The sequence below is a fragment of the Mus caroli genome, chromosome 10, assembly GCF_900094665.2.
Source record: "Mus caroli chromosome 10, CAROLI_EIJ_v1.1, whole genome shotgun sequence".
Lineage (NCBI taxonomy): Eukaryota > Metazoa > Chordata > Mammalia > Rodentia > Muridae > Mus > Mus caroli.
In genome coordinates, this window is record NC_034579.1 from 4935152 (window position 1) to 4962852 (window position 27701).

General features: G+C 43.1%; 1 protein-coding gene across 1 annotated transcript in view; it reads right to left on the minus strand.

Moving 5' to 3' along the window:
- Window positions 1-27701, minus strand: part of Ust (uronyl 2-sulfotransferase) — a 293808-nt gene that overhangs the window by 172780 nt on the left and 93327 nt on the right. The window contains exon 2 of the mRNA XM_021174866.1: window positions 1327-1370. Coding sequence (XP_021030525.1) covers window positions 1327-1370 — 44 coding nt within the window. The remainder of the gene's footprint in view (window positions 1-1326; window positions 1371-27701) is intronic.

Genomic DNA, 27701 nt, shown 5'->3' on the forward strand with positions numbered 1-27701 from the left:
AAAGAAAGAAAGAAAGAAAGAAAGAAAAATCTACTTGCAAAGCGCATGCTCGAATGTGTGGTGGAGGTTTAAACATCTTCTCTTGTGTTATACCTGTACTGGGCAGACACTGCCTTCAGGGGTCAAAGATGAAGAAACCAAGCATAAGGACATCTAGGCTTCTGAGCCTAGCTATAAAAACTGCTAAAGTAAGACTGACGGGTATATGGTGACTAACTTTTGATTTTGTCAATTGCGACTTCCTCTTCTGGGGGCTGACCAGTTAGCACCCTTGCTTGCAACAACAGAAAAAAAATCACAAGAGACCTGCGTTTTAAATAATGAGAGTTAGTCCCTGGACATACGTAGCAGATGTGCAGCTTTGTCTTGATGCAGGTCCCCCAACAACTGGAATTGGGGCTGCCCCTGAATCTGTTACCTGCCTATGGATCCTATCTGTTCCCCTAACTGGGCTGCCTTGTCTGGCCTCAGTAGAAGAGGATGCACCTAGTGACTTGATGAGTTGGGGGGTGAGGGATAACTCTGGAGGGCTCCCCATTTTCAGAGGAGGAGTGGAGGGTGTGGGAGGAGGAGGAGGACTGGGAGGAGAGGGAGGTAAAGCAAATATAATAATGATGGTGGTGGTGATAGAATAAGGAGAGTTCACTGGATTACATGTATTTTTCTCACACCCCAAGATCATTTTCATCCTGTTCCCCCCCCCCCCCACACACACACACACAATTTTAGGGAGTTTGCTCTTGGCTTTCATCAAGCTCAAGAGTGTATATAGAGTGGAGGGAAATTGTATTTACAAACTTTTCTGCCACCAAAGAGTTAAGTACAACTGTTCATAGGAAGAGTGAAGTGGGCACAGCCAGCACACTGGACTCCGGAGGACATTCCCGGGGCTTGACTGCAGTAATACACTTAGAGCAGGCCAGAGAGTCTGATAGAAATAGCACTAGCCCCGAGGCCCAACCCCATGGGAGGCCCAACCCCATGGGAGGCCCAACCCCATGCACCTCACATCAAGAGTCAACCAAACAAACCAATCAACTCCAGGAACAACGACACAGACGGGATTGGCAAAGGTCTGCAGTAAGTCCAGGGCCACACCGTGCAGGCGGCTACAAGAACAGAAAGAGTGATGGCTTCTCCTCCCTTGTCACTTGGGTCATCTTCAGGCTCTTCAGGTCCCTCATCATTAAAGCTGATGATTCTTTTCACACCATCTAGCTACTGGTTGCTTGTGAATGACTCCTGGCTAGGACAGACCTGGCTGGGTTCACTAAGATGCCCAGAATCTATGCTAGAGCGCACGTGTATGAATGCCACAGGCCTTACCTTACTAGGAGGTGGTCCATGGTCATCCAAGTAAGTGGAATTTCCTAGAGGGAAAAAGAAGAACATTGAGTGTTAAACATTTTAGCCCCCAAAATCAGCTAGTGCAAAACTGTCAAAAAAGGGAGGTGGGAAGGGTGGGGGAAAAGCATCCTAGATATATTTCTATTCAGACAGATGTTACACATCTGGTTAGTTTGGGCGGGGACACACATGGGTATTCAGGCACACAAACATTCACAGGCAGAAGCACACATCCAATACCTGCTGAATTTATTTTGGACCACTGGGTCTTAAACTTGGTGAGCATCCATTCCCTGTAGGACTTGTTATCACACTGACTGCCCAGCCCACTCCCAAAGTCCAGTTTCAGTAGCTCTGCAAATGTGCTTTTGTTTTGGGGAATCAAGTGGTGCAGGCGCTGCCTAGAACCAGGCTTTGTAGACCCCGCACTGTTTCTCCAGTTTGTCTTGAACTTGCCAACTTCCCTTCATCTTCTCAGCTTAGCTTGAATGGGATTAATAGCCACCTGCTGGTGTATTTTCAGAGTACATGGTTATTGCTTCCTAATGAGTACAAAAGATTCAGAGGGCTGAGAGATGACTCAGTCGGGAGCTTGTTGGCCTCTCAGAAATGAGAGCCTGCATTTGGATCCCTACCCCCTCTTAAAACTCCAGGCATGTGGTAACAGCCTGCAACCTCAATGCTGGCAGGGTGGAGATAGGCAGATCCCAGGGGCTCACTGGCTGGCCATTCTACTAGAACAGAGAGATCTAGGTTCACAGAGAGACCCGGTCTCCATAAAGGTGGAGAACTCTTTAAACAAGACATCTTAATGTAGACCATATGTGCCTATGTTGATGACACGTGTGCACACACAGGACTAAAGAAAGACTGGAAAGCTTGGCTAAGTGTTTTTATTTATAAATACTGCTCTAGTAGGTCCAAGTTTCAGAGGTGGGTTAGAACTGCTCCCATTTCCAAGAAGAGAAAACAGAGACCTATTGGACGCCAATAACTTGCTTATGACAATATAGCTATTTGCACTGCAGACAGGATGGAAGATTTGAGTTTTCTAGAGTGTGTGTGGGCATCTGCTCATCCGAACAGCCAAGTATCTTGCTATCTTGACTGGTTTGTAGCCTGGGCACTGCACATGTTGCTACTTGGTGACACCGGACCATACAAAAGCATCTACTTGGAAGCTCCTAGCCAGCAGGGGTACTCATTAACCCAGGGAAAATCTCCACCGGCACAGCAGGACAATGGGGTTTGAAATGGGAAGCAATGCAGAAGAAACCAGGAGCACAAGCTACTTACAAATAATAGATCAGGGAATGTGATAAACATCCTACTTTGAGTAGATGAAAGGTGCTTTTGACAGGGCACCATAAAAATAACTTAGAAAATTGGAATTAAAAGGGGGAGCAGAGTTTTAAGCCAGGGACAATTCAACTGGGGATAGTTTTCCAAAAGCAATAAATAAGTGGGGTTTGGCATACAGATTTTTCCAGTCTGAGTCATTATCTGTCTCCTTTGCTTTGTAGTCCTCTGATTTAAAACCCACCTCATGTCCACAGCGGCTGTACTCTAGTTGGCCATGTGTGTATATTAAGCAGACAGCAAGGTCTACTTTAAACTACAAGATACAACACAAATGCCTGCCATGCACAGCACAAGGTAGGAGGAACCCTTTTAATGTGAGCACGAGGGACAGTTTGTTAGAGGCTTATTACTGTGCTAACTTCCACCAGGCACACATACCAGGAGGAAGATCAACATCAGACTCAATAAGATAGTAATGTCTAAACACAGTTACCTATGTCTAGAAGAGTGTTCAGGAATAGCCTGTAATAACGCAAGCAGTATAGTTGTTCATTGTAGGAATGTGTCTTTCCCCTGGAGAATGTGACAAATCTCACCACACTCCATTCACCATGTTCTCCAGGTACCCTGCTCAAAAATCAAGGATGGCATCAACAACAAAATGTTCCTAAAATTCTAAAACACTATTGCTATATATAGTTCAAGGCCGAGAGGTTCTGATGAGTATGCTAGATGTCCCTAGACCTTAGACAGAAATGGTTAAGCTAATCCCAGCATGCACTTGTTTTCCCAGCATCCGCCTCTGTTTAGTCACCATTTCCAGAACACTTCTGAAACCACACAAAGACCTAGTGCTAAATAATAAAGTTTCTATCCTGACCTTTGGATGATATGATACCTTTGACCCAGGGCTTACTATTTGCCAAGCACTTTAAGTAATTCTCTTTAAAGATTTATTTTATTTGTATCTATGTGTTTGTTATGAGTGTAAGTGCATGCGCGTGAGTTCTCTTGGAGGCCAGAAGAGGATACTGGACGCCCTCTATAGCTAGACTTATACATAGTTGTGAACTGCCCAGTGTGGGTGTTGGGAACCCAATTTGGGTGCTATATAAGAACAGCCAACATTCTTAAGTGCTGAGCTATCCAATCAGTCCCTACAGGCTTTGAAAAGATGGTTGTCCCTAAAAAGAGACCTTATAAAGTGACCCAGGCATCTCTGCTAGGCTATACAGGCAGCACACACAGCAGACACCAGGACCTCACAGTCTGACTACTGTTGCTACACCCCACTCAGTAGGATGCACCACATCTTAGCATTTATTATCTTCTTATCTTTCTCCTCCTTTTTTTCCTTCCCTCCCTCACTTCATTACAGAAGACTTTCAAAACCAGATAGTGTTCTGAAGGAATGAGTCAACTTTAGTTAACCCTTCTCTCAGCACACAGGAATGAAACAGGGTTCATTCCAGCTGGCACTTGACCCTGAATCCTATAATTATGTTAGCTGATCATTACACATGCCTTCCCTTGGTTTATCAGAACCCAGAAGCACTAAATGCTTTACACAGCAACACAGGTTCGGGGTAGGGGTGGCTACAGGGAGACAGGTATTTCTGTGGTATGCACAGCCAGCTCTTAAGATGTAACTGTAATTTCTTGGTACTTACATAGAGGGTTTTTTTTTTTAAATCTAGGATATTAAGTTTGCATGTGGCAAGGTAAACACAATCGCCAGGTATTTGAAAAAGCAGCAGATTAACTTGTTCACTACAGACATCAAAGGGCGGGCTGTTATCAAAATGTTTTTGCCCAGAACAGGCTCCCAGGTAACAAAGCTGCTTGGCCTCGCAGATGATTATGCCTAGTCCTAATTTTTAGAGAGTTGTCAGTGCAAGTCCTTGGGGCCTTTGGGGCTGGAGCTGAATTCTGGACAGGTTAAAGAAGAGAGGAAGGCTAAGAACGACATGCTTGCTTGACACCACATTCATGGGTCTCTCTCTAAATCCCACCGTACACTTGCCAACCTTCAGGATGGAGTCATCTCTGAAAGCTCATAAAAGAAACCTTGCAAACGGGTTCCCTCTCAGTATGTGGGAGCTACAGCTTAAATGGTCAGCTGAGCACATTGCCACCAGAGTCTCCCGTACCCTGTGTTATCAGGGTTTCTCTCCTTATAAACTCTTTTCAGCAATGATTAATTTTAGAACACTTGGGTGAGGTGTGACACTGGGAACCAGGAGGGCAAGGATCTGGACTTGTGGCTGTTTGCTATGTTATCCCAATGTTATTACCACAAGTGGTGAGAGCCATAGTGATCTCTATTGGCAGAACTAACAGGCTAATCACAAGAGGGCCACTGACGCTTGATATAAAAGATCAGATATATGCAGTGAGCAGATTAAACATTCTTTTGTAGCAGGGTGTAATGTCAAAAGAATATCATTCTACTCAGATGGCAATACTCTACATCCTCAAAGGTTTCCTTAGTGTGCGCATGCAAACAAAAGAAGCTCGCACCTTATAAGGAAAACATGAGGTTAATGCTGTTCTATGGAAACACTGAGAACAATGTCTGCATACAGTCGGCACCTAATATGTCTTCACTAGCAATACTAATTGTGTTTCTAGGGCAGGGGCCGTCTCTGTGCATCCCCATCTTCTTCTCAGGTCTGCCATCCCTTGCTGCACACTCCACTTGCTCACAGAGCTTTGAAGGACCGAGATGCGATGCCAGGCTCCAGCTGTTGCAGCTCTGATTTAATTATTCTGGAAAAAGTCCCAGGCCGTTGGTATTCTTAAAAAAGTTCCTTAGGTAATTCTAATGTCTAGCCAGGCCTGAGAACCACTGAGCTATAACACAAATAATATATTTTATAACTCAGGCCAAATCCAATTTTCTAGACGCAAAATAGGATGGTATTCTTTCCAGGCTCATCTTAATCAGGGGTCACCTTCATCATGGGCGAGGAGTGATTTCAGCACAAGTGTCAACTCCAAGGGGGATGCTGACCAAACAAGCATACGTAACACGTGCTTCAGAGGCTATAAAGAAAATATAAAGAGGTTGGCAGGCTACCAGCTTCCTGAGAAGTGATCAGCAAAGGTCACCTTGAAGCTTACTCTAAACCCTTCCCAGACTCTAAAATTCCTTTCAAGAGTACCCCACAATACACAGGTACTGTAAATAGTATGTGGCTCTTCAAAACTCTGTGCTCAGGTTCAATGAGAAAGTAAGTGGATAAATCTACCATCTGCCTGGAGTTTTCTAGACTCGGGGTAACTTACCCAACCATGGTCCTGGAGACACTCAAATATGATCTTCACACTTATTTTATCTATCTGTGAGACCTTGAAAGCAAGAAGTTCCCTAAGAAATCTAAAGCAAAGACACTCTCTGGTGGTAGCCCATAGAGCCAGCTCCTGTTCACTTGTGTCTGATGGAGTGGAAGTAAATGACCTTGGTCAGTAAAGCCACATGCCATACCTTTGAGGTCTGCACTAAAGACCAACACAGCCATATAAAGAAGCTGTCAGTGGGCTAGAGAGATGGCTTAGTCTGTAAAGGCTAGGTTTACAATCAAAACATCAGATTTGACAACCCAATGGAGCCCCAAACGCTGCATCAACTGCTATGTAGTTTAAATACTGACAGTTGCTCTTCTGTTAGAGGAAGAATAGAAAGGAAGCAGCAGAAGGATGCTGTAATGCCGCCAACAAGATGGTGTAACACCTCCAATAATATGGCTATATCAGAGCCTTGGAGTGACAGACACAGGAGAAAGCAGAGCTACAGGTCCACAGCCAAGGGCCCTGGTTCCCATCCCAGCTCTGCCCTTCAGTTCAGTGTCCTGGCAACGGCACTTTGTTGCTACTGTTGGTTGAGAAAATAATGCTCCTATTTGGTAACACAGAGACCTTAAGCCACTGTTAGGAAAATTAAATATTATTAAATGTAGATATACATTTTCAAATTAAATTCAAAATTACATCTTTTAGGTATGCAAAACACAGAGCTTTCTGGTCCATGGCAAAACAGGAGGCACCTGGGGAGCACGGTTAGCGACTGGGTCACTGTCCTACCAGTGTGTGTCTATTTGTCACCAGTGCTACTCTGAAAGACTTTATAAACGTTAGTATGGGAATTCCCAAATCATACTTGTGAAGTGGTGAAGTGGTGACACACTTGTTCTTTTTTGACGACTGTGGTGAGTTAAGAAATAATGCAAATGTATCGTGTCCAGAATAAATCCTCAGCCCTCTGACATCACCCAACTTACCTTTCCTTTCCTATATGCATTTATTACTTAAAACAAACAAAGGAGCTCCTGAAGCGAACAAAGCCATTTATAATTTGAAAAATGAATATCGATACCATCACTTGGTGTGTTCTATTATTTTCCCATGTTATCTTGATAGGCCTTCTAAAACGTACCCTTTTATTTGAGCAATTATTTGAGCTACCTTCAGCAATGCGCTAATGAACTTGTACAACCTCAAGGGATATAATTTATTCTTGACTCTGGATCTTGCATTTAGCAGATCTATTTTTTGCCTGAACAGGTCCCTGAAGAATAAAAAACGTTTACTACCTGCTCCCCGAATAGAAACTTTGATATGCATTAGTGTCAATGTCAAAAAGCCGCCTCCATGGTGTGTGGCTGCTCAGACACAGGCTTTTCTTCTCCAAGCCCCAGGTCCTTTGAAAACTGTGATCCCGAATGACTGGAACCCTCTCCTCTGTTGTCCGGGCCAAGGCATTTCACACTGGCTTCTGGTTGCTGACCACACAGTCTCACATTGTTACATCTCTCCTGGGAGTCTGGGCCTCGGATAAGATGCGTGTCAGGAAGGGGTCGCTGTAGGAGGGAGCACTACAGCTCCAGCTGTGTGCGTGCCAGAATGATATGGAATGCCCCACCTTCCATCACGGATCATGGGTTCTGCTTTTCCATGAGGTTACTGTGTGCACACCAGCCTTAATTGCAGTGAGGAGTTTGTGCATTGAGTGTCTCCAGTCCCAGCATGACTTACAATTGGGGACAATGCTTGCTTAGCACTATCTAAGCTTTAATAAAACTATTTTCCAGGGAATTAAACAAAGGGTCCTATTAATTACCACTATTCAAGTATGTTTACAAAAATATCTTCAAAAGCTACTTATTCAGCCCATTAATAAACAACACCCTGAAATTTTTTTAAAAATGATTTCAAAAATTATTTTTAGTTATGTGTGTGTGTGTGTGTGTGTGTGTGTGTGCGCATGCACACACATCTGTCTATGTAAGTGCAAGTGTTCACAGAAGCCGAAGACATTAGCTGTCCAACATGGATACTGGGAACCACACTCAGGTCCTTCAGAGAAGTCATGCATAGTCTCAATGACAAAGCCATCTCTCAGCCCTGTTAAAATACTTTGTTGATCCTACACATGAAGACTGGGCCTTCAAAGCATTCACAAACAATAGCCAAATTAAGCTATTACCACTGATAATTTAGAAAGCAACTTCCATTCTTCATTAAACTGAAAAGCCAATTAATACCCTTTGCTTTTTATTGCTAGCTCAAAAGCACTACCTTGCTTTATAACTCATTTCTTCATTAAATCTGAATGTAGATCTTGGAACGTTAAGGGTAAGTTTACAGAAGGGGACTACTTTTGCAATCAAGTGGTTAGTGTACCATTCCTATTAATATCAACTTATGTATAAATATATATTATTTCCAAATTAGCTTAGAAGTTCATGGCAATCTTACTACAGAATCCCATGCCAGTAGGAGTGGCATGTCAATCTCTTAGGCTTCTGTTTCCTTACATTTGGTTCTTGCTCCCAAATAACTAGCAGAGCCAGGTGATCTAACCAGTAGGATCCAATGCACCTGCAACCACAGCAGATGCTGGCCTGCACATGTGTTTCTGCCTAGCAGCCAGGCGAGTTTCTCATCATCAAGCAGAACTAGACTGTACACGTCTGTATGTACACAGAGAGAATATTGGCATGAAGGCCATGCAGAGTCTACCCTGAGAGAAAGGAAACAAGACCAGGCTGAAGAAGTCACCACACTTGTTAGATGACAGTCGTGGCTAGCCCAGTGCTCTCCTAAGCCTAGGGCAAGACACTCTGCAGACTTGCCCCAGTGCTTATGACAACACTAGGGCGAAGACGCTTCATTTCACAATACAGGAACAGCCAGGGGACCAGACACATTCAACTGCTAATCAATAGGTGCTCCTAAACTCCGCTTCCACTGCTTGACCCTAAGCCACTTTGTAGCCCCTATACCCTCTGCTTCATTTAAAGATCCCAGTCTTGGACCCTCAGTGTATTAGGACAAACTGGTCCTTTTCAGACAGGAGTCGCCTAAGCAGAGTGGGATCTTCTGTTGGAGTGATGTTTTTATTCACTGTGTGAAGATCGTCTCTACATTATACAAATGGAGAATTCTGAATCAGAAGAGATCTGATTACAGACAGGACTTTAGTATTGCTATTCATATGGCTACAACATATCTTGTAAACACTCCCTCTCTCATCTTTTGATCAGTTAATTAAAAAGCTGTTGACCTAGAGCAAATGCTGGAAGTAGAAGGTGGGACTTCCAGGCAAAGAAAGGAACTCTAGGAAAGAGAGAGATTGTGGGAGGGCTTTGCCAGCCATACCCAGAGGTACCAGAACTGAGTGGAGGTAATCAGTCACATGACTGAGCTTAGAATAGAATAAATGGGTTAATAAGCTATAAGTTAGCTGGGAACAAGCCTAGCTGTAAGGTCTAAGCATTCATTAATAAATATGTTTCCATGTTATTTGCGGGAGCCTGCAGTCCAAAAAAGGTCCCATTATAGTCTCTGTGCTCTGTAAAGCCACATGGTACACTCAATAACTAGGCATGGACACGAGCCCCTGGCAATATACGTCATCTCCTGGCACCTGTCAAGGACAAAGGCTATTCAAGAACTGAAGATCCTAGGAGCTCCAAGAACAGCCTAGAACTGGCACTTTGCCTCTACTTTAGAGGTGTGGTAGGAACACCAGAAACTGTTCCAGTACAGTGATCCAGGTTCACCACAAGGTGGCTGCCCTTCTGGGTAGCCTTGATATACTTTATAGTAGTAAAAGTTGGCTTGAACCAGAAATTGTAGCAATGACAACTCATTTCAACATTGCATTGGTCAACAGCAGAAAAGAAAGTGCTACTTGTTTCTTGGCCTGCAACTTCAATGGGTATACTTTAAAAATAACAGTAGTGGTCATAATAATAATAGTTATGGTTAGCTAAAAAAAACCTTCCCAATGTGTCCTTGGGCTAATCTCGAGAGCATATTAGTAACTATATGATTTCACAGATCAGGACGTATGATGGCACAGTTTATCCCAAAGGATTTGGGTGGTGCATTGAGATTGTGAGGGTCCTAGCAAGAGGCAGGCAGTGGGATCAGAGTCAGACAGATGTGACAGTGGAAACAAGGATGAGTGATGTGCTTTGGAGAAAAAGGAGCCGGCATCAGTCAAGCTATATGGCATTCAGACAACTGAAAAGGTCAGACACAAGCAGACAAATTTCTGAGAGCCTCCATGAAGGATCCAGCGCTACTACAAGTTATTTGAACCCATTAGAACCCATATTAAACTTAACTTTAAAACACCAATTTCTGTGGTTTTGGTCACCGGATTTGTGTTAATGTGTTACAGTAACAATGAGGATTACCATCATGGTTAAATGTTGGTTTGTGTGTGGCCCTTTTAGGGGGAGGGGCACCTTTTTATCTGAAAAAAAAAATTTCTTATCAATGAAAATTCTAATGATTTTGAATGAATGAGCATCTAGAAGCTAAATCCGGGACCTCATTGAGGATTTGCAAAAGGGTTTCTGTTCTCAATTATAAATTGTGTGTGTGTGTGTGTGTGTGTGTGTGTGTGTGTGTGATGTACATATATGTAAGTGTGTGCTTGTGTGGAGGCCAGAGAAAGACACTGGGTATCCTGCCAATTACTTTCCAATGTGTTCCCTTGATACAGACAGAATCTCTCAACTTGGAGTAAGTTGGCAGAGAGCAAGCCCTGATAACAGCCCTGTCTCTAGCCCTAACCAGCCCTAGGTATGGGCTTATGTTCAACCACACGAGGCGTTTTCCATGGGTGCTGGGACCTGAACCTTAGCTCCCTGTGCTGGGCTGCATGCACTGAAGCACAGCTCCCGCTCCAACGCTTAAACACACGTTGGTTTCCCATAACCTCGATGTCTAATGTATCTCTTAACACTTTCCGTTCTGTAAATCACTGTATAACAAAAGAAGAATGCAGTGAATTCCCATTAGCATAATTCCTATCCTCACCAGTTGACTTCAGTATGATACAAAAATGTTTTTATTTCCCAAGTATTCCATGATGTGAAAGGTGGATGTTACTGACACATAAATTATTGTCTATGAAAGATGGTCTCACGGCATTGCTCTAAGCAAAAACCTCTGAATGAGCATGCACATATACATCCATATGAATGAGCACGCACATATACATCCATATGAAGAGGGCAGGAAGGTTAACACCAGACAGTCCAATCCTCCAATTACACAAAGAAAAACAAACAAAAACAAAAAACAAAAAATGATGCAGAATAAGTTATTAGCTATCAAACTGTCTGTTCAGTAGCAAAGTTAAGTATACATCTAAGTGTTCATTCAACAACATACACAAAATGCTACATGGCTTTCTTTTCTTTACTTTTCTTTTTCTTTTTCCTTTCCTTTTTCTTTATCTTCTCTTTTTACTCAAAACAGCCAAAAATTTCAGACTCTATTGCCTAGTTTACTCTCTAGACTTGAATTGGAATGACAAGCTGCTCTTACATGATCAAATTCTTTCCTTAAACATAAAAATACATCATCAAGAGAATCAAAATATACACAATTCAAACACTGGTGGAAATTTCCAAAGATGGTGCATAAAGTATTTTGTATATGGCTACAGGGAGTTCTCAGCCTCTAATTGGGATGTTCAAGTTTTAGCATATTTGTTGAAAAGAATCAACAGTCATGACTATCAATGTCAGCAAATGATCAAACACATTGGAAACCAGGTCTTGTGCAGAAATGTGAGTGTAATGTTAAAGTATCTGGAAAAGTGTAAAGTGGGGGTGGGGATGAAGCAGAGGCCAGACACGAAGCTACACACTCTACCAAGTTTTTATCAGGGTCTCTTCAGTGCCAGCCATTATTCTGGCTCCCAGTTTGGGCTGCCATAACAAATTAGCACCTAATAGCTGCTGACAACACATATTTATTTCTTACAGCTTTGGAGACTGGTGCATGAGCAGGGTGCCAAAGTAGCCCTGGCTCGTCTATGGTCATCTCTTCCCTAGGTTCCTACACAGTAAGAGGAGAGGAGCCCACACCCAGAGCTCTGCACAAGGCAGGGCAGTGGTAGACCAGATGGTTTCCTAGGATATCTGCATGTGTTACCATCTGCATGAAAGAGGAGGAAGGCTGGACCCAGAATCTAGGTGGGGAAAAGTAGGGAATTAATGTCAGTGGACCTCAGTGATTTCCTAAGAATGGCAAAATCATTGGAATCGATGCTTCTCTGGAGGCTGATGTCACAACACACATATTTTAAAATGAACACAAAAGCTCATTTTTTTCAGCTCAGTCTCCAGTTGGAAGGGAGTCTGGGGTAGGGCCTGAGGCCACCCGTAATAAGTATCTGTGACCAACAGTATCACAGTATAGGTCTGAGAGACAAATGGTTGGGTCACCTGCAAACTCCCCTCATGCTCTAGGGAAATGCGTGGGATTATTCTCCTGGGGGGTTTACACAGGCTAGTTGGAGATGCTCATGAATGCCAATGTCAATTTAGAAGTGGGTTTGATGGCCAGGCCAACCCAGACGCTGTGTTTCTGAGCTAGCCCGTCTGGGAGCCGCTTTCATATAAACCCTCAAGCAACACAAAGACAAGATCATTGTTTCTTCTTTATGAGTTCTTCAAATGGAAAATAAGGCTTTTAATAGAGCCAGAAATTACCAAGGCCATTCAAAACAGTGATCCTCACTAAACAAACTAGCAATCAAACATGTGGGCCTGAAGTTCTCCAAAGGAAGTGGGTTTCTGCGATTCATCACATCCCACCTTTACCAAACACCTCTCACTCTATGTGGTGACCATTTTTAATAGAACCTAGGTATAGACTGTGGTTCATAGAACTATAACATTGGAAGACCAAGAACTAAGAATCCTTTACTTTTGTGTTCCTCTGAATACACAACGCTGAAGGCACACACAGGGACATAGGAGTACTTAGAAATCAGAAACTCCTTGGCTAAGAAGAGAACTGGCAAAATAAAGACTGTTACTTTTGAAGCTGAACAGTCTATGGGGTGGGGGCAGTCCACTTAACTAGAGACGACCTTGAGCAAGACTTGAAAGGTTAGGAGCCTCGGGTTCCCATCGGCACTGAATGGTCATCATTTCTCAGAACAGAGGACATTATCATTAACAAACTGCTTGGTATGCAAACGATAAAGGGGAGTTCTCATGGTTATATGAAAAAACGGAGCCAATTATAAAACATGGAGCACTAAGTAAGCCCTTTCTGAGTCATCACGTGCATAAACATCAGTAGAGCCCCGAAGCACACATCCCTCACTGTGCCTAGAGTGGCCTGCCATCGCCTCCTCCACACTCCTCAGGGTTTATGACTGAAGGCTATACCTGAGCATGCATGGGATATGATTTTTAAAACTATGGCAGAATTTGTGTATTCCTGAACTTACATTATGGACAAAACGTGCTACCGCTCATAAATACTCTTTAGCACGCATGTACTGGACCAGTTTCTTATCCAGCAAAATTTTAATTCTGCCTTTTTTTTTTTTTTTTTTTGACAAACTGGGTTAAGGATGCCAGCTTTCTTACGCTTGCCAGCAAGAGGAGCCCTTTCAATCCTATCCCTGTCTGGAAATTCATCACAGCTCTGGGTATGTCAGTGCATTTCAAAGTCACAGTGATGCCCTCAGTTTTGAGGCACAGTGAGCCTGAGGTGGGAGCAGATCCCAGGCTTGAAGCACAGGCCTCAGGCACAACACAGCAGGAAACCATTCATCATGGCCCCAGTCAGTTTCATGGTTTTCAGGGCACTGCTGTAGAAACTGCATTTTTATTCCCAAATATGTTCAAGCCAAGTAAATTTCACCTTATAAAAGTCACCTTTATAAAACAACAAACAAACAAACGGTTCCATCAACTGAACCAATCTGTGCCTACCAAAAATACTTATTTGTAAAAAATTATGTATTCTTATTTTATGTGCACTGATATTCTGCCTACATGAGTGTCTGTGTGAGCTGTCACATGGTTGCTGGGAATTGAACCTGTGTCCTCTGGAAGAGCAGTCAGTGCTCTTAACCACTGAGTCATCTCTTCAGTCCCTCCCAAAATTACTTATTGATCACCAGGGGACAGAACTTTTAATGTAATAGAGAGGCCTGGCTGGGAATGGTCCTCTGAGCATGGCGTTTTCTCCTGGAAGTGACAGGCTAGAATTAAGTAGCTTCCCAGAAGACATTAAAGATGAGATTCCTGTGCTGGCTGAAGTAAGTTGGAGTGACCTCCTGACTTCCCTCCCAATTTTCATATATACCCAAAAGGCCTTTTAAACAACAAGCAACAATGCCACCTTTGAAAAACCTGCCTTATTTGATGTCTAGATTTTAGTCACACAAGTAAATGTGAATAACACTAAAAACAGATGTAAAATCAAAAGACATTTTAACATGTCGAAATGGATTTATATATGTGGATGTGTGTACATACATACAAAATTTAGCACTATCTTAAGAAATGTAGTGACAGAAATTGAAAACTGGTTAAAGCAAAAATGAAGTGACTTTCTGCCAAGCAAATGAAATTAAGTATGACATAGCCTGTGCCCTCTGTCATGATAGGAATTGGTGCTGCTCAGGTACAAGGACATTTCATTTCAGGACACAAGAACGGAGGTTAGGTGAGAGGTTATTGTTCGAAGGTACTAAGCAAGCATGAGGTCCTGAGCTCAGATCGCCAGCGCCCACATAAAAGCCAAGTGTGGCAACATGGACATGTACCTCCAGTGGCCCTACAGGGACAGTGACTGACAAGCCCTACAGGGACGGTGACAAGCCCTCCTAAGAAATCATCCATGAGGCAGTCTAGCCAAAATGACAAGCTGCAGTTTCAGTGAGAGATCTGTCTCAAAAAGTTAAGTGGGTAGCAATAGAGGAAAGCACCTGAAGCCAATAGCTGGTGTCCCCAGCATGTATGCATTGCACACGCACATGCAGGCAGGCAGGCAGGCACGCACGCACGCACGCACGCACGCACGCACGCACGCACGCATGCACGCGTGCTCTTTAGTTAAAATTAAGCATAGAGGGGAGAAATTAACTAGTCTTGGTAATGACTTCATAACAAAGGAAGACAGAAGCTACAAACCAAGGAGGAAAACCAAGACTGCATGATCTGGAGACACTGTACACTTCAGAATCAGGAGAGCCACAGGGAGGAGTTGGAGAGGAAGAGGAGAAGGAAGAAGAGCGGAGGAGGAGGAAGAAAGAAAGGAGGGAGGAATGAGGACAGAGGGACAGAGGGATAGAGAGGGAGGGGAGGAAAGGAGGAAGAAAGGAGGGAGGGGGAGGAAGGAGAGATGGGGGCAAGAAGGAATCAGTTCACGCTTGCCAAGGTCATCAAATGATGAATTACAGGATGCATGCAAATGCTCTCACAAGCAATCGAGAATAATTGAAGAAACCACTCATCAATGAAGTAAAAACCATTTCATGACAGGGCAAAGAGGCACTGGAGCAAAAATAACTTGTCAGGATTATAAAAATAATAATGTGGGGCCATAAATAATATGAGAAAATGAATATGCTAACGAACCCACAGGGATGCGAGCTAGAAGTACAAAATGAAATTATATTAGCTCCACAGAGCAGAGGCAATGGATGTGCAGGCAGGTAGGGAGCCCTTGATCTTTCCTGGAGTGGAGAGAAACGGAAAAAGGTGCCAAGATGGATGCTGTGCCCCAGGCAACTCTTCAAACATAGCTCTCTACTCAGCCTTCAGAGGTTCTAATGGTCTCCCCTTGTAGAGGTTGTCAAAGGTCAGACCCAGTTACCAGAAGACAAGAACTAGGGAACAGCAAGGCCAGGCACACTAAACAGGCTGGCCCCCTTAGCACAGGTCCTGACACCATCACCTCCCCACACCAGTCATCCTTCACCCTGGTTTAGCAGATTAGTAAAGGTGTGGATTCTGAAAGCGTCTTTCAAAGAGGTAGCAGAGGTAAGTGTGGGACCCATCACAGACCTTTAAGCATTAGTATTAATTAACTTTCGAGTGCTGGGACTCCAACCCAGAGCCTCACACCTGACAGGCAAGTGCTGGACTACTTAACTATCTCCTCAGTCAATGGATTTTTCTTTTAAAGTAGGCTTTGCTTTGTTCTAATTATCTCATCATGTAAAAGAATCAGTGTTACCCTGGACAAAATGGAAGAGGATGTTAAAACCCTCTTTCTATGTGTCTCTTAGGTGACTAGGTGTGAATATAAGCGCACATCCATGGACATAATACATTCTTAAGTTATAAAAAAACATATAAAAGGAGTATGCATATATGGGAGAGACCTTTGTATAAAAGGAGACTTAGTCTGTTTTTATGTAAATTTCATGCATATTTCCAAAAATGTCTAAGGTACACTTACAAATAAGTTGTTTCCTCACCTAATATATTTTAGCCCCATGCAAATTTTAAGTGCATCTTCTTTCATTAAATTACATTAATTTCATTAAATTGTGTGTTTGTATGTGTGTGTGTGTGTGTGTGTGTGTGTGTGTGTGNGNGAGAGAGAGAGAGAGAGAGAGAGAGAGAGAGAGCTTTAGAAAGCACCTGTCTGTTTCCCATGGGATCTTACACGACACTTTTTTTCCCTTTCTCTTTAATTCTGAAGGTTCCTTTCTATGAGGAGTGCTTTCCACACAGTGACTAGTGCATCCCCACACTCCCCAAAGGGCACTTGAAGGCCAACTTCAAAACTGACTGTTTCCGTGTCTCCTCTCCAGGGATTAGTACGAGCATCTCTTCTGCTCACGAACATTAGGAAGATACCAGAATCCAAGGCTGGATTGAGAGCCAGACTCCTCTGACAGTCATCATTTCTGAACATGTGACATTGAACAATCGTGGAAGTATTATGTGTGCCACGCCTACTTTACGAGGACATCCCAATGGCATGGACAGTTGAAGCTTTAAAGGTCCGAAGCCAATGTAGTGTTCCCAATTAAGGACACTTCTGGACCTACAGATTGCTGACTGTAAAGTAGCAGTTTTTTAATTGACTTACCTAAACTCTAAATCTTTTTTAAAAAGTGAAACTATATCCATAAAATAACCCAAAACTTATAAATCTCTTCTTAAAACTCACAGATAAAATAAACGCCTGCCTTCAGGGTGCTGCTTAGCATGGAAGAACATCACGTGAAGGCAAAGCAAAAAGAACCAGAGGAAGACCCACAGGTATGCTTCACAGTCAGGATACTAGAGCCAGCAATGCTATTTTCCCAAATTACAATCCTGCCCTTGGCTGTGACAGCGGGTTATAACATTTCCAGAAATGCTCAACGAGAACAACTCATTATTCCATGAATCCACTGTATCCCTAACCAGTTCTCACAGAGGATTCTCTGGGTCCAGAAGCCAAAGAAATGCTGCTGAATGAATATAATCTCATTCTATCATGTTGTAATCATCCCAGTCCCAGACACTTCCATTCTCATGCAGGCTCTGCATATTAGCCTGGTGAGCATCCATCCTGTCTACTGACAAGAGCAAGCTCTATGCTGTGGTTTCTCAACCACCAGTCACCCAAGCCTGGCCTGGACCAAAAGCATAAACAGAGGCGAAGAACCACGATGCTTCTTCCTCTTCACACATCTGGGACGTTTCGGAAGGAGTGAGATCATTTTAAGAGTATGTGGAATCTGGTTCCTGTCTTCAGTCTTCAACAAGAGGCAAGCTCTGTCCCTTCCCTGGATCTCACTGGGGTTAAGAGGGAGACTAAGTCCTGGTGTAAGCAATCTTTGCTCAAGCAGTATTGATTGACTAAATCCAGGGCAAAGACAAAAGATCAGAACGACAGGATTGACAGCGTACAGACCATCAGAGCTGTGTCTTACTGCATGGGTGTGACTCAGCTCGGCTGTGATGAAGGGAGGATGTTTATACAGCAAGTGGGATGGCACACCTGACAGAGTGATGGGGAGAACAGCCTGGTGTGCACGCCTGTGCTCGGGAGAGATGATACTGGCAGGATACAGTGGGCAAAATGACAAAGGAAAGCACGCACATGATTTCTCTGCAGCTGTCTGTGGAATGGCCTTATGATTTGTCATGGAAGTTGTGGTTGCATTTGCATATTCTGTTCCGTGAATGGGCTTGCCAGTTTCAAGACTGTTCTAACCAAGTTCCTTTAAAAAAACAAACAAACAAAAAAAAACACAACTTATTTAAAATCCCAACCTAATATGATGTAATAGTATACCTACATTCTCTCTTTTGAATTAAAAGGATGTATGTGGGTTTGTATGTATATGTGTGTGTGTGTGTGTGTGTGTGTATTTGATTAGGCTTCCCCTTCTTTGTTACCCTAGTAATTCAATCATTGAAAATTTCTTTATAAAATGTAATATATAGGCTTCAAGGAGAGAAAATGGAAAGTCAATGTATGGACCCCAGTGAGGAAACTTAGATCCAAGTTCTCAGCATGTTCATTACATTACATGCCAGCCTAAAATGTACCGAGGTCAAGTTGAGGCTTGCAATTTTTCTGTTCTGGTTAGATCAAAGGCAGTACTTTCAACCACTTCCAGTAGCTCATGTATAAATACTTGATTACACAAGAGCTTATATGGGAGGAGCCTCAAAACCTTAGTCCGACTTCCTAAGAAAGTAGTCACTCACAGTCTCTGATATTTATGTACTTAATGAGAAACCAGTGCTTACATGAGCAGTACCCTCAAAGGTCCAGGCTCTGTGGCTGCTTTCTAGTTATGTGATTTCAGTTTACCTAAACCATGAATGATTGTACACTGAATGATGTTATGAATATCATTACTATGGTGCTACTTCTGTTTGGTTTGGATAAATAATTGTGTGAAGATTTACCATATTTACCTGACAGAATAGTTAAGGCTACTTTGTGGTTATTAATTCTCTGCATACAGAGGATGGGCTGTTTCATCCACCCAGGGACTTGTAAGGTTGCAATGCTGCCCTAGCTCCTGCCAGGTCAAACATTCATGACTGACACGTGTGCACTGCCCAACATTTGTGATCACATCCTATGCACACATGCTGCTCAACTCTAACCAATCTCATGAGCCCTGAGAGTCCCTGTTTCTCTTGGGAGTGTCACAATCATCAGTCAAGTCAACTCAGGTACAAAACACAAGCTGCTATTCGCATTGTGACTGAGAAAAGAATTGCCTCTGCCAAAACAGATACCAGGTGCCCACTCTTCTGCCTCTATCCCTCTCCACACTAAAAAGAAACTGCTGTGTAACGTCCTTAGTTATCTGGCTGTCCAGCTTAAGTCTCTTTCCAGGCGAGCAGAGGCCTCAGCAGACCACATGGCGTTCCTTCTCTCCTCTTTGTTCCTATTTGGCCTTCATGAGAAAGGGGCCCATCTTTACCCAGAATGCCTGCTCAGCTCTCTAGAAACGAGTTCCTCCCTTGGGCAAAGGGGAAGGATCACAGACTAAAAGGAAATTGCTAGTGTGCTGTGAAGGAAGATTACAAACAAATCCTTGGTAAGGAAGGCAGCCTGTAAAAGAATGACTCTCCCAAGTGCACCATAAAAACCTGGCAAGACCAGCACTGGAGAATGTAATATTGACCAAAGTAGTTCAGCAACGGGGACTTCTGAAATACCCTTCTACCTTAAAAATCAGGCTGTAGGCCTGTGTTCTTATTACACTCTGACTCCCAACAACATATATAACCTCCATTAACCTGGAAACAGGAGCTCTCACTCCCACCTATCCCTCAGTCCTCCCTCCTTTTCCATCAAGGCATTTCTATTACAATAAAATGTCTGTGTAGAATTTTCTAGCAACTGTCTCTCCACAGACGTGGTGTCTTAGTCAGTGTTCTCTATGGATGTGAAGAAATGCCACACTGAAGGCAACTCTTATAAAAGGAAGTATTTCTTTGGAACTTGCTTACAGTCCCAGAGGGCTAGTCCATTGGCACGGTGGGGACCACGGCAGGAAGCCTGATGGCAGACAGGCAGATAGGCAGACATGGTGCTGGAGAAGTAGCTGAGAGTCCTCTATTCAGATCCACAGGCGGCAGCAACAGCAGAAGAGAGAAAGACATGGCCTGGCTTGGGCTTCTCAAACCTCAAAGCCCACCTCTGGTGACACACTTCCTCCAACAAGGCTACACCTCTAAATCCTTTTAAATAGTGGCATTCCAACACCACTCTTAGAAGCCCCACATTTAACTGGGGTTCAGAGGTTCATAAATTTGAGCCCATAGGGTCCATTCTCACACAAACCACCATACATGGTAACCTTAAAAGTTAATCCCAGCACTTGGGAGGCAGAGGCAGGTGGATTTCTGAGTTCGAGGCCAGCCTGGTCTACAGAGTGAGTTCCAGGACAGCCAGGGCTATCCAGAGAAACCCTGTCTCGAGACAAAAAAAAAAGGGTAAGATTTGATCCTAAATTACTAAATAAATGCTACAATCTGAACATGTGTGTCTACCCACCCCTCACAAAGGTTACCTTTAAACCCCAGCCTGTAAGGTAATGAAATGAAAAGGAGGTGTCTTTGGAAGGTATGATGTTTATATATGCTTGGCCTAGAGAGTGGCACTATTTGAAGGTGTAGTGTTGTTGGAGTAGGTGTGGCACTATTAGAGGGGGCGTTAATAACCAGTCCTAGCTGCCTGGGAGTCAGTATTCTGCTAGTAGCCTTCAGATGAAGATGTAGAACTCTCAGCTCTTCCCCACCATGCTTGCCTGGATGCCGCCATGTTCCCACTTTGATTACATGGACTGAAGCTCTGCACCTGTAAGCCAGCCCCAGTTAAATGTTGTCTTGATAAGAATTGCCTTGGCCATGATGTCTGTTCACAGCAGTAAAATTCTAAGACTGGAGGTGAGTAAAACCTGGGATCGCAGTCCTTCCGAATGGGACGAGAGGTCCACTAGGAGATTAGAGCCTAGTCCCTTCCCATCCCTTCTAACATACGAAGATGAAGCAAGGAGTGAGATCTATGGTGCTTTGATGTGGAACTTCTGAGCCTCCAGCACTATGAGTGCAGTGTCCATGTTGTTTGTAAACTGCCCACCTAAGGATTCTTTATTACAATAGCATCAAAAGATGAAGGCAATGAGTCACCTCTTCTGACACACTAGGACCACACCTCTTTAGAATATACAACATGCTAACATGCAAAAGTCCCATATAGATACATTTAATTCTCATTTCTGCCATATGATGGGTCTTTAGGTGGGGTGCAGTTGTACTCTTCCTGTCTGTGCCCGTGCTTGAAGTGCTTGCAATGGCCAAGTCCATGCCCCAACTCTTACATCCTACATCCGGGATTAAAAACAAGAGCCAGGTATACAGCTCCTAGACAAATGCTGGGAGGTGGGATGCCTTGATGTGACTGTCATGATATTTCTAAGTAATATTTTTCTAAGTCAGCTAATGTGACCTTACCCCCAAGGACCACAGGCTTGGTTTTCCCCCTGGTTTTTAATCTTTCAGTCAATTGCATGCCACTAGCTATTAGAAGTAATCATTAGCGAACGTGCCAGAGAATACAGAAGTCTGAGAGGTGATACAGATGGCACATAGTTATCTAGAGGAATGGCAAACTTCTTCCACCTCCCGTCTATGGTTTTGGGTTTGCAAGAAGTGGTTCTCTTACCAAAGAACAAGTAGTTTTCAAAAGGACAGAGGCTGTTTGAGAAGACAGCTGCCTTCATTTTCTCATGTGTAGAGTGTGGTAGACATTGTTCTTGGTTCTAGGGATAACAGTAGGAAAAGGAGGGTGTGAGTCTGACCCTTACAGACTACAAAGCCTTTGGAGGACAATTAAGCAGGTGACAGTAACCAGGGGTAAAAGTTGGAGGAAGCTGGGGTAACGCTAGCATAGGAATAATGAATTCAGGCTTGAGGGGGGGTTAGAAAGATTTCCTGGGATGATGTTGCCTGTGTGTCAATAAGAAAAACAAGCCAAAATTAAGAGACCAAGAGGGAAACTCATATTCCAAGCAAAGGGGACAGGCAGGCAGCTCCTGCCCAACACAGCAATTTTACGCTTCGAGGTGCTGGGTATTGTACATCTTCAGAGGAATGGATAAAGAAAAAAAATGGACTTGGCTTTCACTGCGATGCACACTAATACGTAGTTCAGTAAATTCCCTGGTTGAAAATCGGTAATTCCGAGCCGTAGGAACCTCTGTGTAACATAAACAAGACTCCCTTCCTGTACTGTAATAGCTTAAACATACATTCAAATCCAGGCATGCAGCACAGGCCTTGGCAGTGGGAGGGTAAATACGAGATTAGCATTTAACTGAAAAGGACATGTGTTTGCAATAGATTCTGTGTAATCTATCTGCTTACATGCACCATCAATTTATCCCAAAGGAAAATGAACAGGGTCCACATTTGTTCCTAAATATCTTAAACACCACCTTCCCATGCCTCTTTTAGGATCTTCCTTAATGACACCAACACCCACCACAGTTCATAACGATGCTTACAACAGAGCATCCTTTCCACAGAGTGGAATATTGGAATACTAGGTTTCAAATGTTGAGAAATGAACATTTGAAGATAAAGGCCACATATTTTCTTTTTCTTTTTTTTTTTTAAAGTAAAGAACCTAGTTGCTGGTTTGCCCAATTCCTTGGGTGGTTAATTGGCTTACTAACTTAGCACCCAGAATCATCCCAGGAGTCTTTGTTTCTCCCATGAACAAAGATGAAAATGTTTCCTGGCAACCTTCTCAGGGCAGCTCCAGGGACCACAGTCAGGAAACACTGCACATACCCAGGTGAGTGAAGCAGTCTACTGCCTCAGCCCAAGAAATCCCAAGCCACAATGTTCTCAGTGACTTCAGTTGGAAGGATGGCACAGATGAGAATTTGCCAATGGTGAATGGGTCCCTTCGCTGAGGAAAAACAGCTCCTCGGAATGACCCAATTCTCATACTGTTGTGCATGCATGTGTATGTACAGTGTGCATGTATGTGCATGTACGGTGTGCATTCACAGGTAGGCTTCCATGAATGGGCAATTTAAAGGTTAGTGCTCCCATTTTAGGGAGTAAAGCAGAGTTTTTGAATAGCTGAATTTTAGAAGGCTTTTTTATTTTTAATTGGTAATAGATCTTTTTTTCATACAATACATTCTGATAATGGTCCCCCCCCAAATCCTCCCAGTTCCTTCCCAGCTCCCCTCCCATCCTGATCCACACCCCTTTTCTCACTAGGAAACTCAGGCATCTAATGAATAATAATGAAATCAAATAAAATACAATAAAGTAAAGCAAAACCAAATCACAAAAGGACAAAGCAAATAGGAGAAAAAGAGCCAAAGAAAAAGCACAAGGGACACAGTCACAGAGACACATGCATCCCTACATAGGAGTCCCCAGAGACACATGCACCCCCTACATAGGAGTTCCTTTAAAACACAAAACTAGAAGCCATAATATATACACAAATACAAAATACCCTTATTTGACATCATGAGACAAAGAAGCTCCTAACATGCTACTGAGTTCATTTTCTGTTGGCCATCTACTTCTGGGCATGCAGCATACCTTAAGTGTGTGGTTTCCCCATTGAGACTCCCTTGGAGAAAATAGATTTTTCATTTGTAAGTGGCTCTCAATTGCTTCTGGGTTAGGGATGAGGGTGTGTGCCCCTTCTTTAAAAGATTTTTTTAAAACTTCTTCTCGGGGCTGGTGAGATGGCTCAGTGGGTAAGAGCACCCGACTGCTCTTCCAAAGGTCCGAGGTTCAAATCCCAGCAACCACATGGTGGCTCACAACCATCCGTAACGAGATCTGGCGCCCTCTTCTGGAGTGTCTGAAGACAGCTGCAGTGTACTTATATATAATAAAAATAAATAAATCTTTAAAAAAAAAACTTCTTCTCTTGATAATTTTGGGGCTATGTAAATTGCTTTTATAGTGGGAATGATTTGCTTTCAGTTAGTAAACAATTATTTAGTAATGTGGATTTGTATAAATGAATATAAACATACATGTATGCACTATCGTTTTTTCATTTTTCATGTATATGTTTATATGTGTGTGTGTGTGTTGTGGACATGTAAACGTTTGTGTGAGTACGCGGAGGCTTGAGGTTCGTGTCAGGGGTCAGAGAGAGGGTAGCTATGGCCTAAATATTCAAGGAAAGATAAATCCCTGAAGACCAAGCATGGTCAGAAGGACAGTTAAGTGCAGAATGTCTAGTGAGGCTGCTGGCCTTCAAAAAGCTGGCGCTGACACACCCAGGCTATAAAATTGGGGGCCAGGTGTGCAGCTTCCCTGTGCCTTGGGCGTCTCTTCTATACAATTAGAAGAATAATGGCACTTACTGATCACAAACACAATGTATGTTCCATGGGTGAAAGCATGACTTTCATATGAATACAAAGGGCATGCGAAACAGACCACTCATTAGCAGGAGAATCAGCAAGATGATTCAGGAGAGAATACACCGGGCTGCTGTGTATGTATTTCTAAGTTTGGGCTGTTTCTCCCTGAGAGAGAATTGTAAAGACTAAATTTGTACTTATGCACACACAAGATAGATATGAACAGAGTCTGGCATGAGATGAAACCTATGTAACTGGTACTATGATTGTTCTGTGGTGTCAAATAAGGCTGTGTTCAATCTACATCTACCAAGAGGCAATTTTACTGTTGCTATACTCTCAATGTATATGATCCAGATGAATATGAAGCACATTTCTAAATATATCTTAATTAATATCTATTAACATTTACTTTTAACTTACAGTGATAATTTGTTTCTCATTTATCTAAAATGATTATTTTCTATATGCAAAGGAGGCAGTTTATCTGGCAATGATGATTGAGAATTTTTTCTCCTTGTTTAGTTGGTGCTGGAGTCCATGTTCAGCAGGAACTCTAACCCTGGCCCAGGAGATCATATTTTAAACAAATAGATTTTTTTTTTTACTTCTAAGGTCAACTAGAGTCTTTTATCTCAAAATGTTCTAAAGTATTAAAAGATTATAACAACATTCTTCACAAGGCTGAAAATGAACCTTTGTGTTTGGTTGAAATTTTAGAACATTTAGGGCACTTAAAATCCTCAACAATCAAGGAGAGGCAGAATAAACAATTATCCCCAGAGCAGGATAGGCTCAGAGACCCACCCAGGGTACTGGTCAGTGAGCCTTACCTGTTTCATAAAGAATGCTTCCACAGACAATTCATTTACATACAACCCTTGGGTTTGCAGTATCGAGTATGAGCAATCACTGCATTTCAGATAAGCAAATTTATTCAAGAAAGTTTGGCTCCCCACACTTAGGTTCTAGGGGTCACTATGCCAACCCCTGCATTTCTTCACTCCATGGCGAATTTCAGAGCCAAGGACCTGTCCAGGCACAGAGTTGAGAAAAGCCTCAATTCATCCACTCTGAATGGGCCCAGTGAGAAGTGTTTATCCCCAAATCACTTCATGCTTTCCTATCAAGCTTCTGTAGCAATGGACATTAACTGCAGATAATTTACCCAGAACAGCGTCGCTGTGTTAGAGGAGAGCTGGAACCTCAGAAGAACATTTATTAGAACAGCAGGGGGTGGGGTGGGGGTGAGGACAGGACACAGATGACTTTGCTCAAATATGTGAATTTTTCTACATTTTAAAAATTATTATCATGAACCATCTGTGGTAGTGTTCAAAATATCTGTCTATCATGTCTAGTTCCCATACCGCCTGGCATTCAAGTGTCCTTGTATAAGGGACAAGCAGGCTACCCTGAAAACAATCACACAGGGAAGGGGGCATCTTAATGAGGTGACAGAGTGTTAGTGGATAGCTATAAACAACTTACATTCGACTTAGTAACGGATCACATCTATTCTAAGAAAGCACACATTCATGACAAACAGGACCATGAGTAGCATCTGTCTTAAAAACCAGCAGGAAACTGAGGCCTTCGGTCCAACAACCCACCTTGGCCCAGATTCTGCCAATGACTAGCCAGGTCTGGAAGTGGCCCTTTCCCCAGGAAAGCTCAAATTCAATACCAAACCTGGTGGTAAGTTCATGACAGCCATGCAGAGCCAGTCTCAAACTCATGACTCAGGGGCTGTAGGTGTTGTTGCTGTTTGAAGCTATGAGGTGTGAATTGGAATCAGGGAGCAACACTTCAGGAGAAGATGATCGGGAAAGGCAGGAAGTAGGTCAGGAGGAATTGAGATACTTGCATTCCCTAATGTCTGTCAGCAAAGGGCAGCTGCACAGAAAACAGTAGCTTGGTAGTACATTTCAGGAGAGCCACGACCTAGCTGGACAGGGGCTCCCTTCTTCTTCTTCTTCTTCTTCTTCTTCTTCTTCTTCTTCTTCTTCTTCTTCTTCTTCTTCTTCTTCTTCTTCTTCTTCTTCTTCTTCTTCTATTTNTCTTCTTCTTCTTCTTCTTCTTCTTCTTCTTCTTCTTCTTCTTCTTCTTCTTCTTCTTCTTCTTCTTCTTCTTCTTCTTCTTCTATTTTTTAATTTTTAGATCTTTTCTTTATCTACATTTCAAATGTTATCCCCTTTCCTAGTTTTCCCCTCCAAAAATCCCCTATCCCCTCCCTGCTCCCCCTGCTCCCCCTGCTCCCCAACCCACCCACTCCCATTCCTGGTACTGGCATTCCCCTATATTGGGGCATAGAGCCTTCATAGGACCAAGGCCCGCTCCTCCCATTGATGACCAAATAGGCCATCCTCTGCTACATATGCAGCTGGAGCCATGAATCTCACCACGTGTTTTCTTTGATTGGTGGTTAGTCCCAGGGAGCTCTGGGGATACTGGTTAGTTCATATTGATGTTCCTCCTATGGGGCTTCAGTACCCTTCAGCTCCCTGGGTATTTTCTCTAGCTCCTTCATTGGGGACCTTGTGCTCAGTCCAATAGATGACTGTGAGCATCCACTTCTGTATTTGCCAGGCACTGGCAGAGCCTAACAGGAGACAGCTATATCAGGCTCCTTTTAGCAAGCTCTTGTTGGCATCTGCCTTGTGTCTGGGTTTGGTGGTTGTTTATGGGATGGATCCCCAAGTGGGGCAGTCTCTGGATGGTCCTTCAGGCTCTGCTCCGAACTTTGTTTCTGTAACTCCTTCCATGGGTATTTTGTTCCCCATTCTAAGAAGGAACGAAGTATCCACACTTTGGTCTTCCTTCTTGAGTTTGATGTGTTTTGCAAATTGTATCTTGGACATTCTAAGTTTCTGGGCTAATATCCACTTGTCAGTGAGTGCATATCATGTGTGTTCTTTTGTGATTGGGTCCATTTGCCCAAGAATTTCATAAATTCATTGTTTTTAATAGCTGAGTAGTACTCCATTGTGTAAATGTATCACATTTTCTGTACCCATTCTTCTGTTGAGGGACATCTATGTTCTTTCCAGCTTCTGGCTATTATAAAAAAAAAAAAACTGCTATGAGCATAGTAGAGCATGTGTCCTTATTACAAGTTGGAACATCTTCTGGGTATATGCCCAGGANAGGTATTGCTGGATCTTCCATTAGTAGTATGTCCAATTTTCTGAGGAACCGCCAGACTGATTTCCAGAATGGTTGTACAATCTTGCAATCCCACCAGCAATGGAAGAGTGTTCCTCTTTCTCCACATCCTCTCCAGCATCTGCTGTCACCTGAATTTTTTATCTTAGCCATTCTGACTGGTGTGAGGTGGAATCTCAGGGTTGTTTTGATTTGCATTTTCCGGATGATTAAGGATGTTGAACATTCT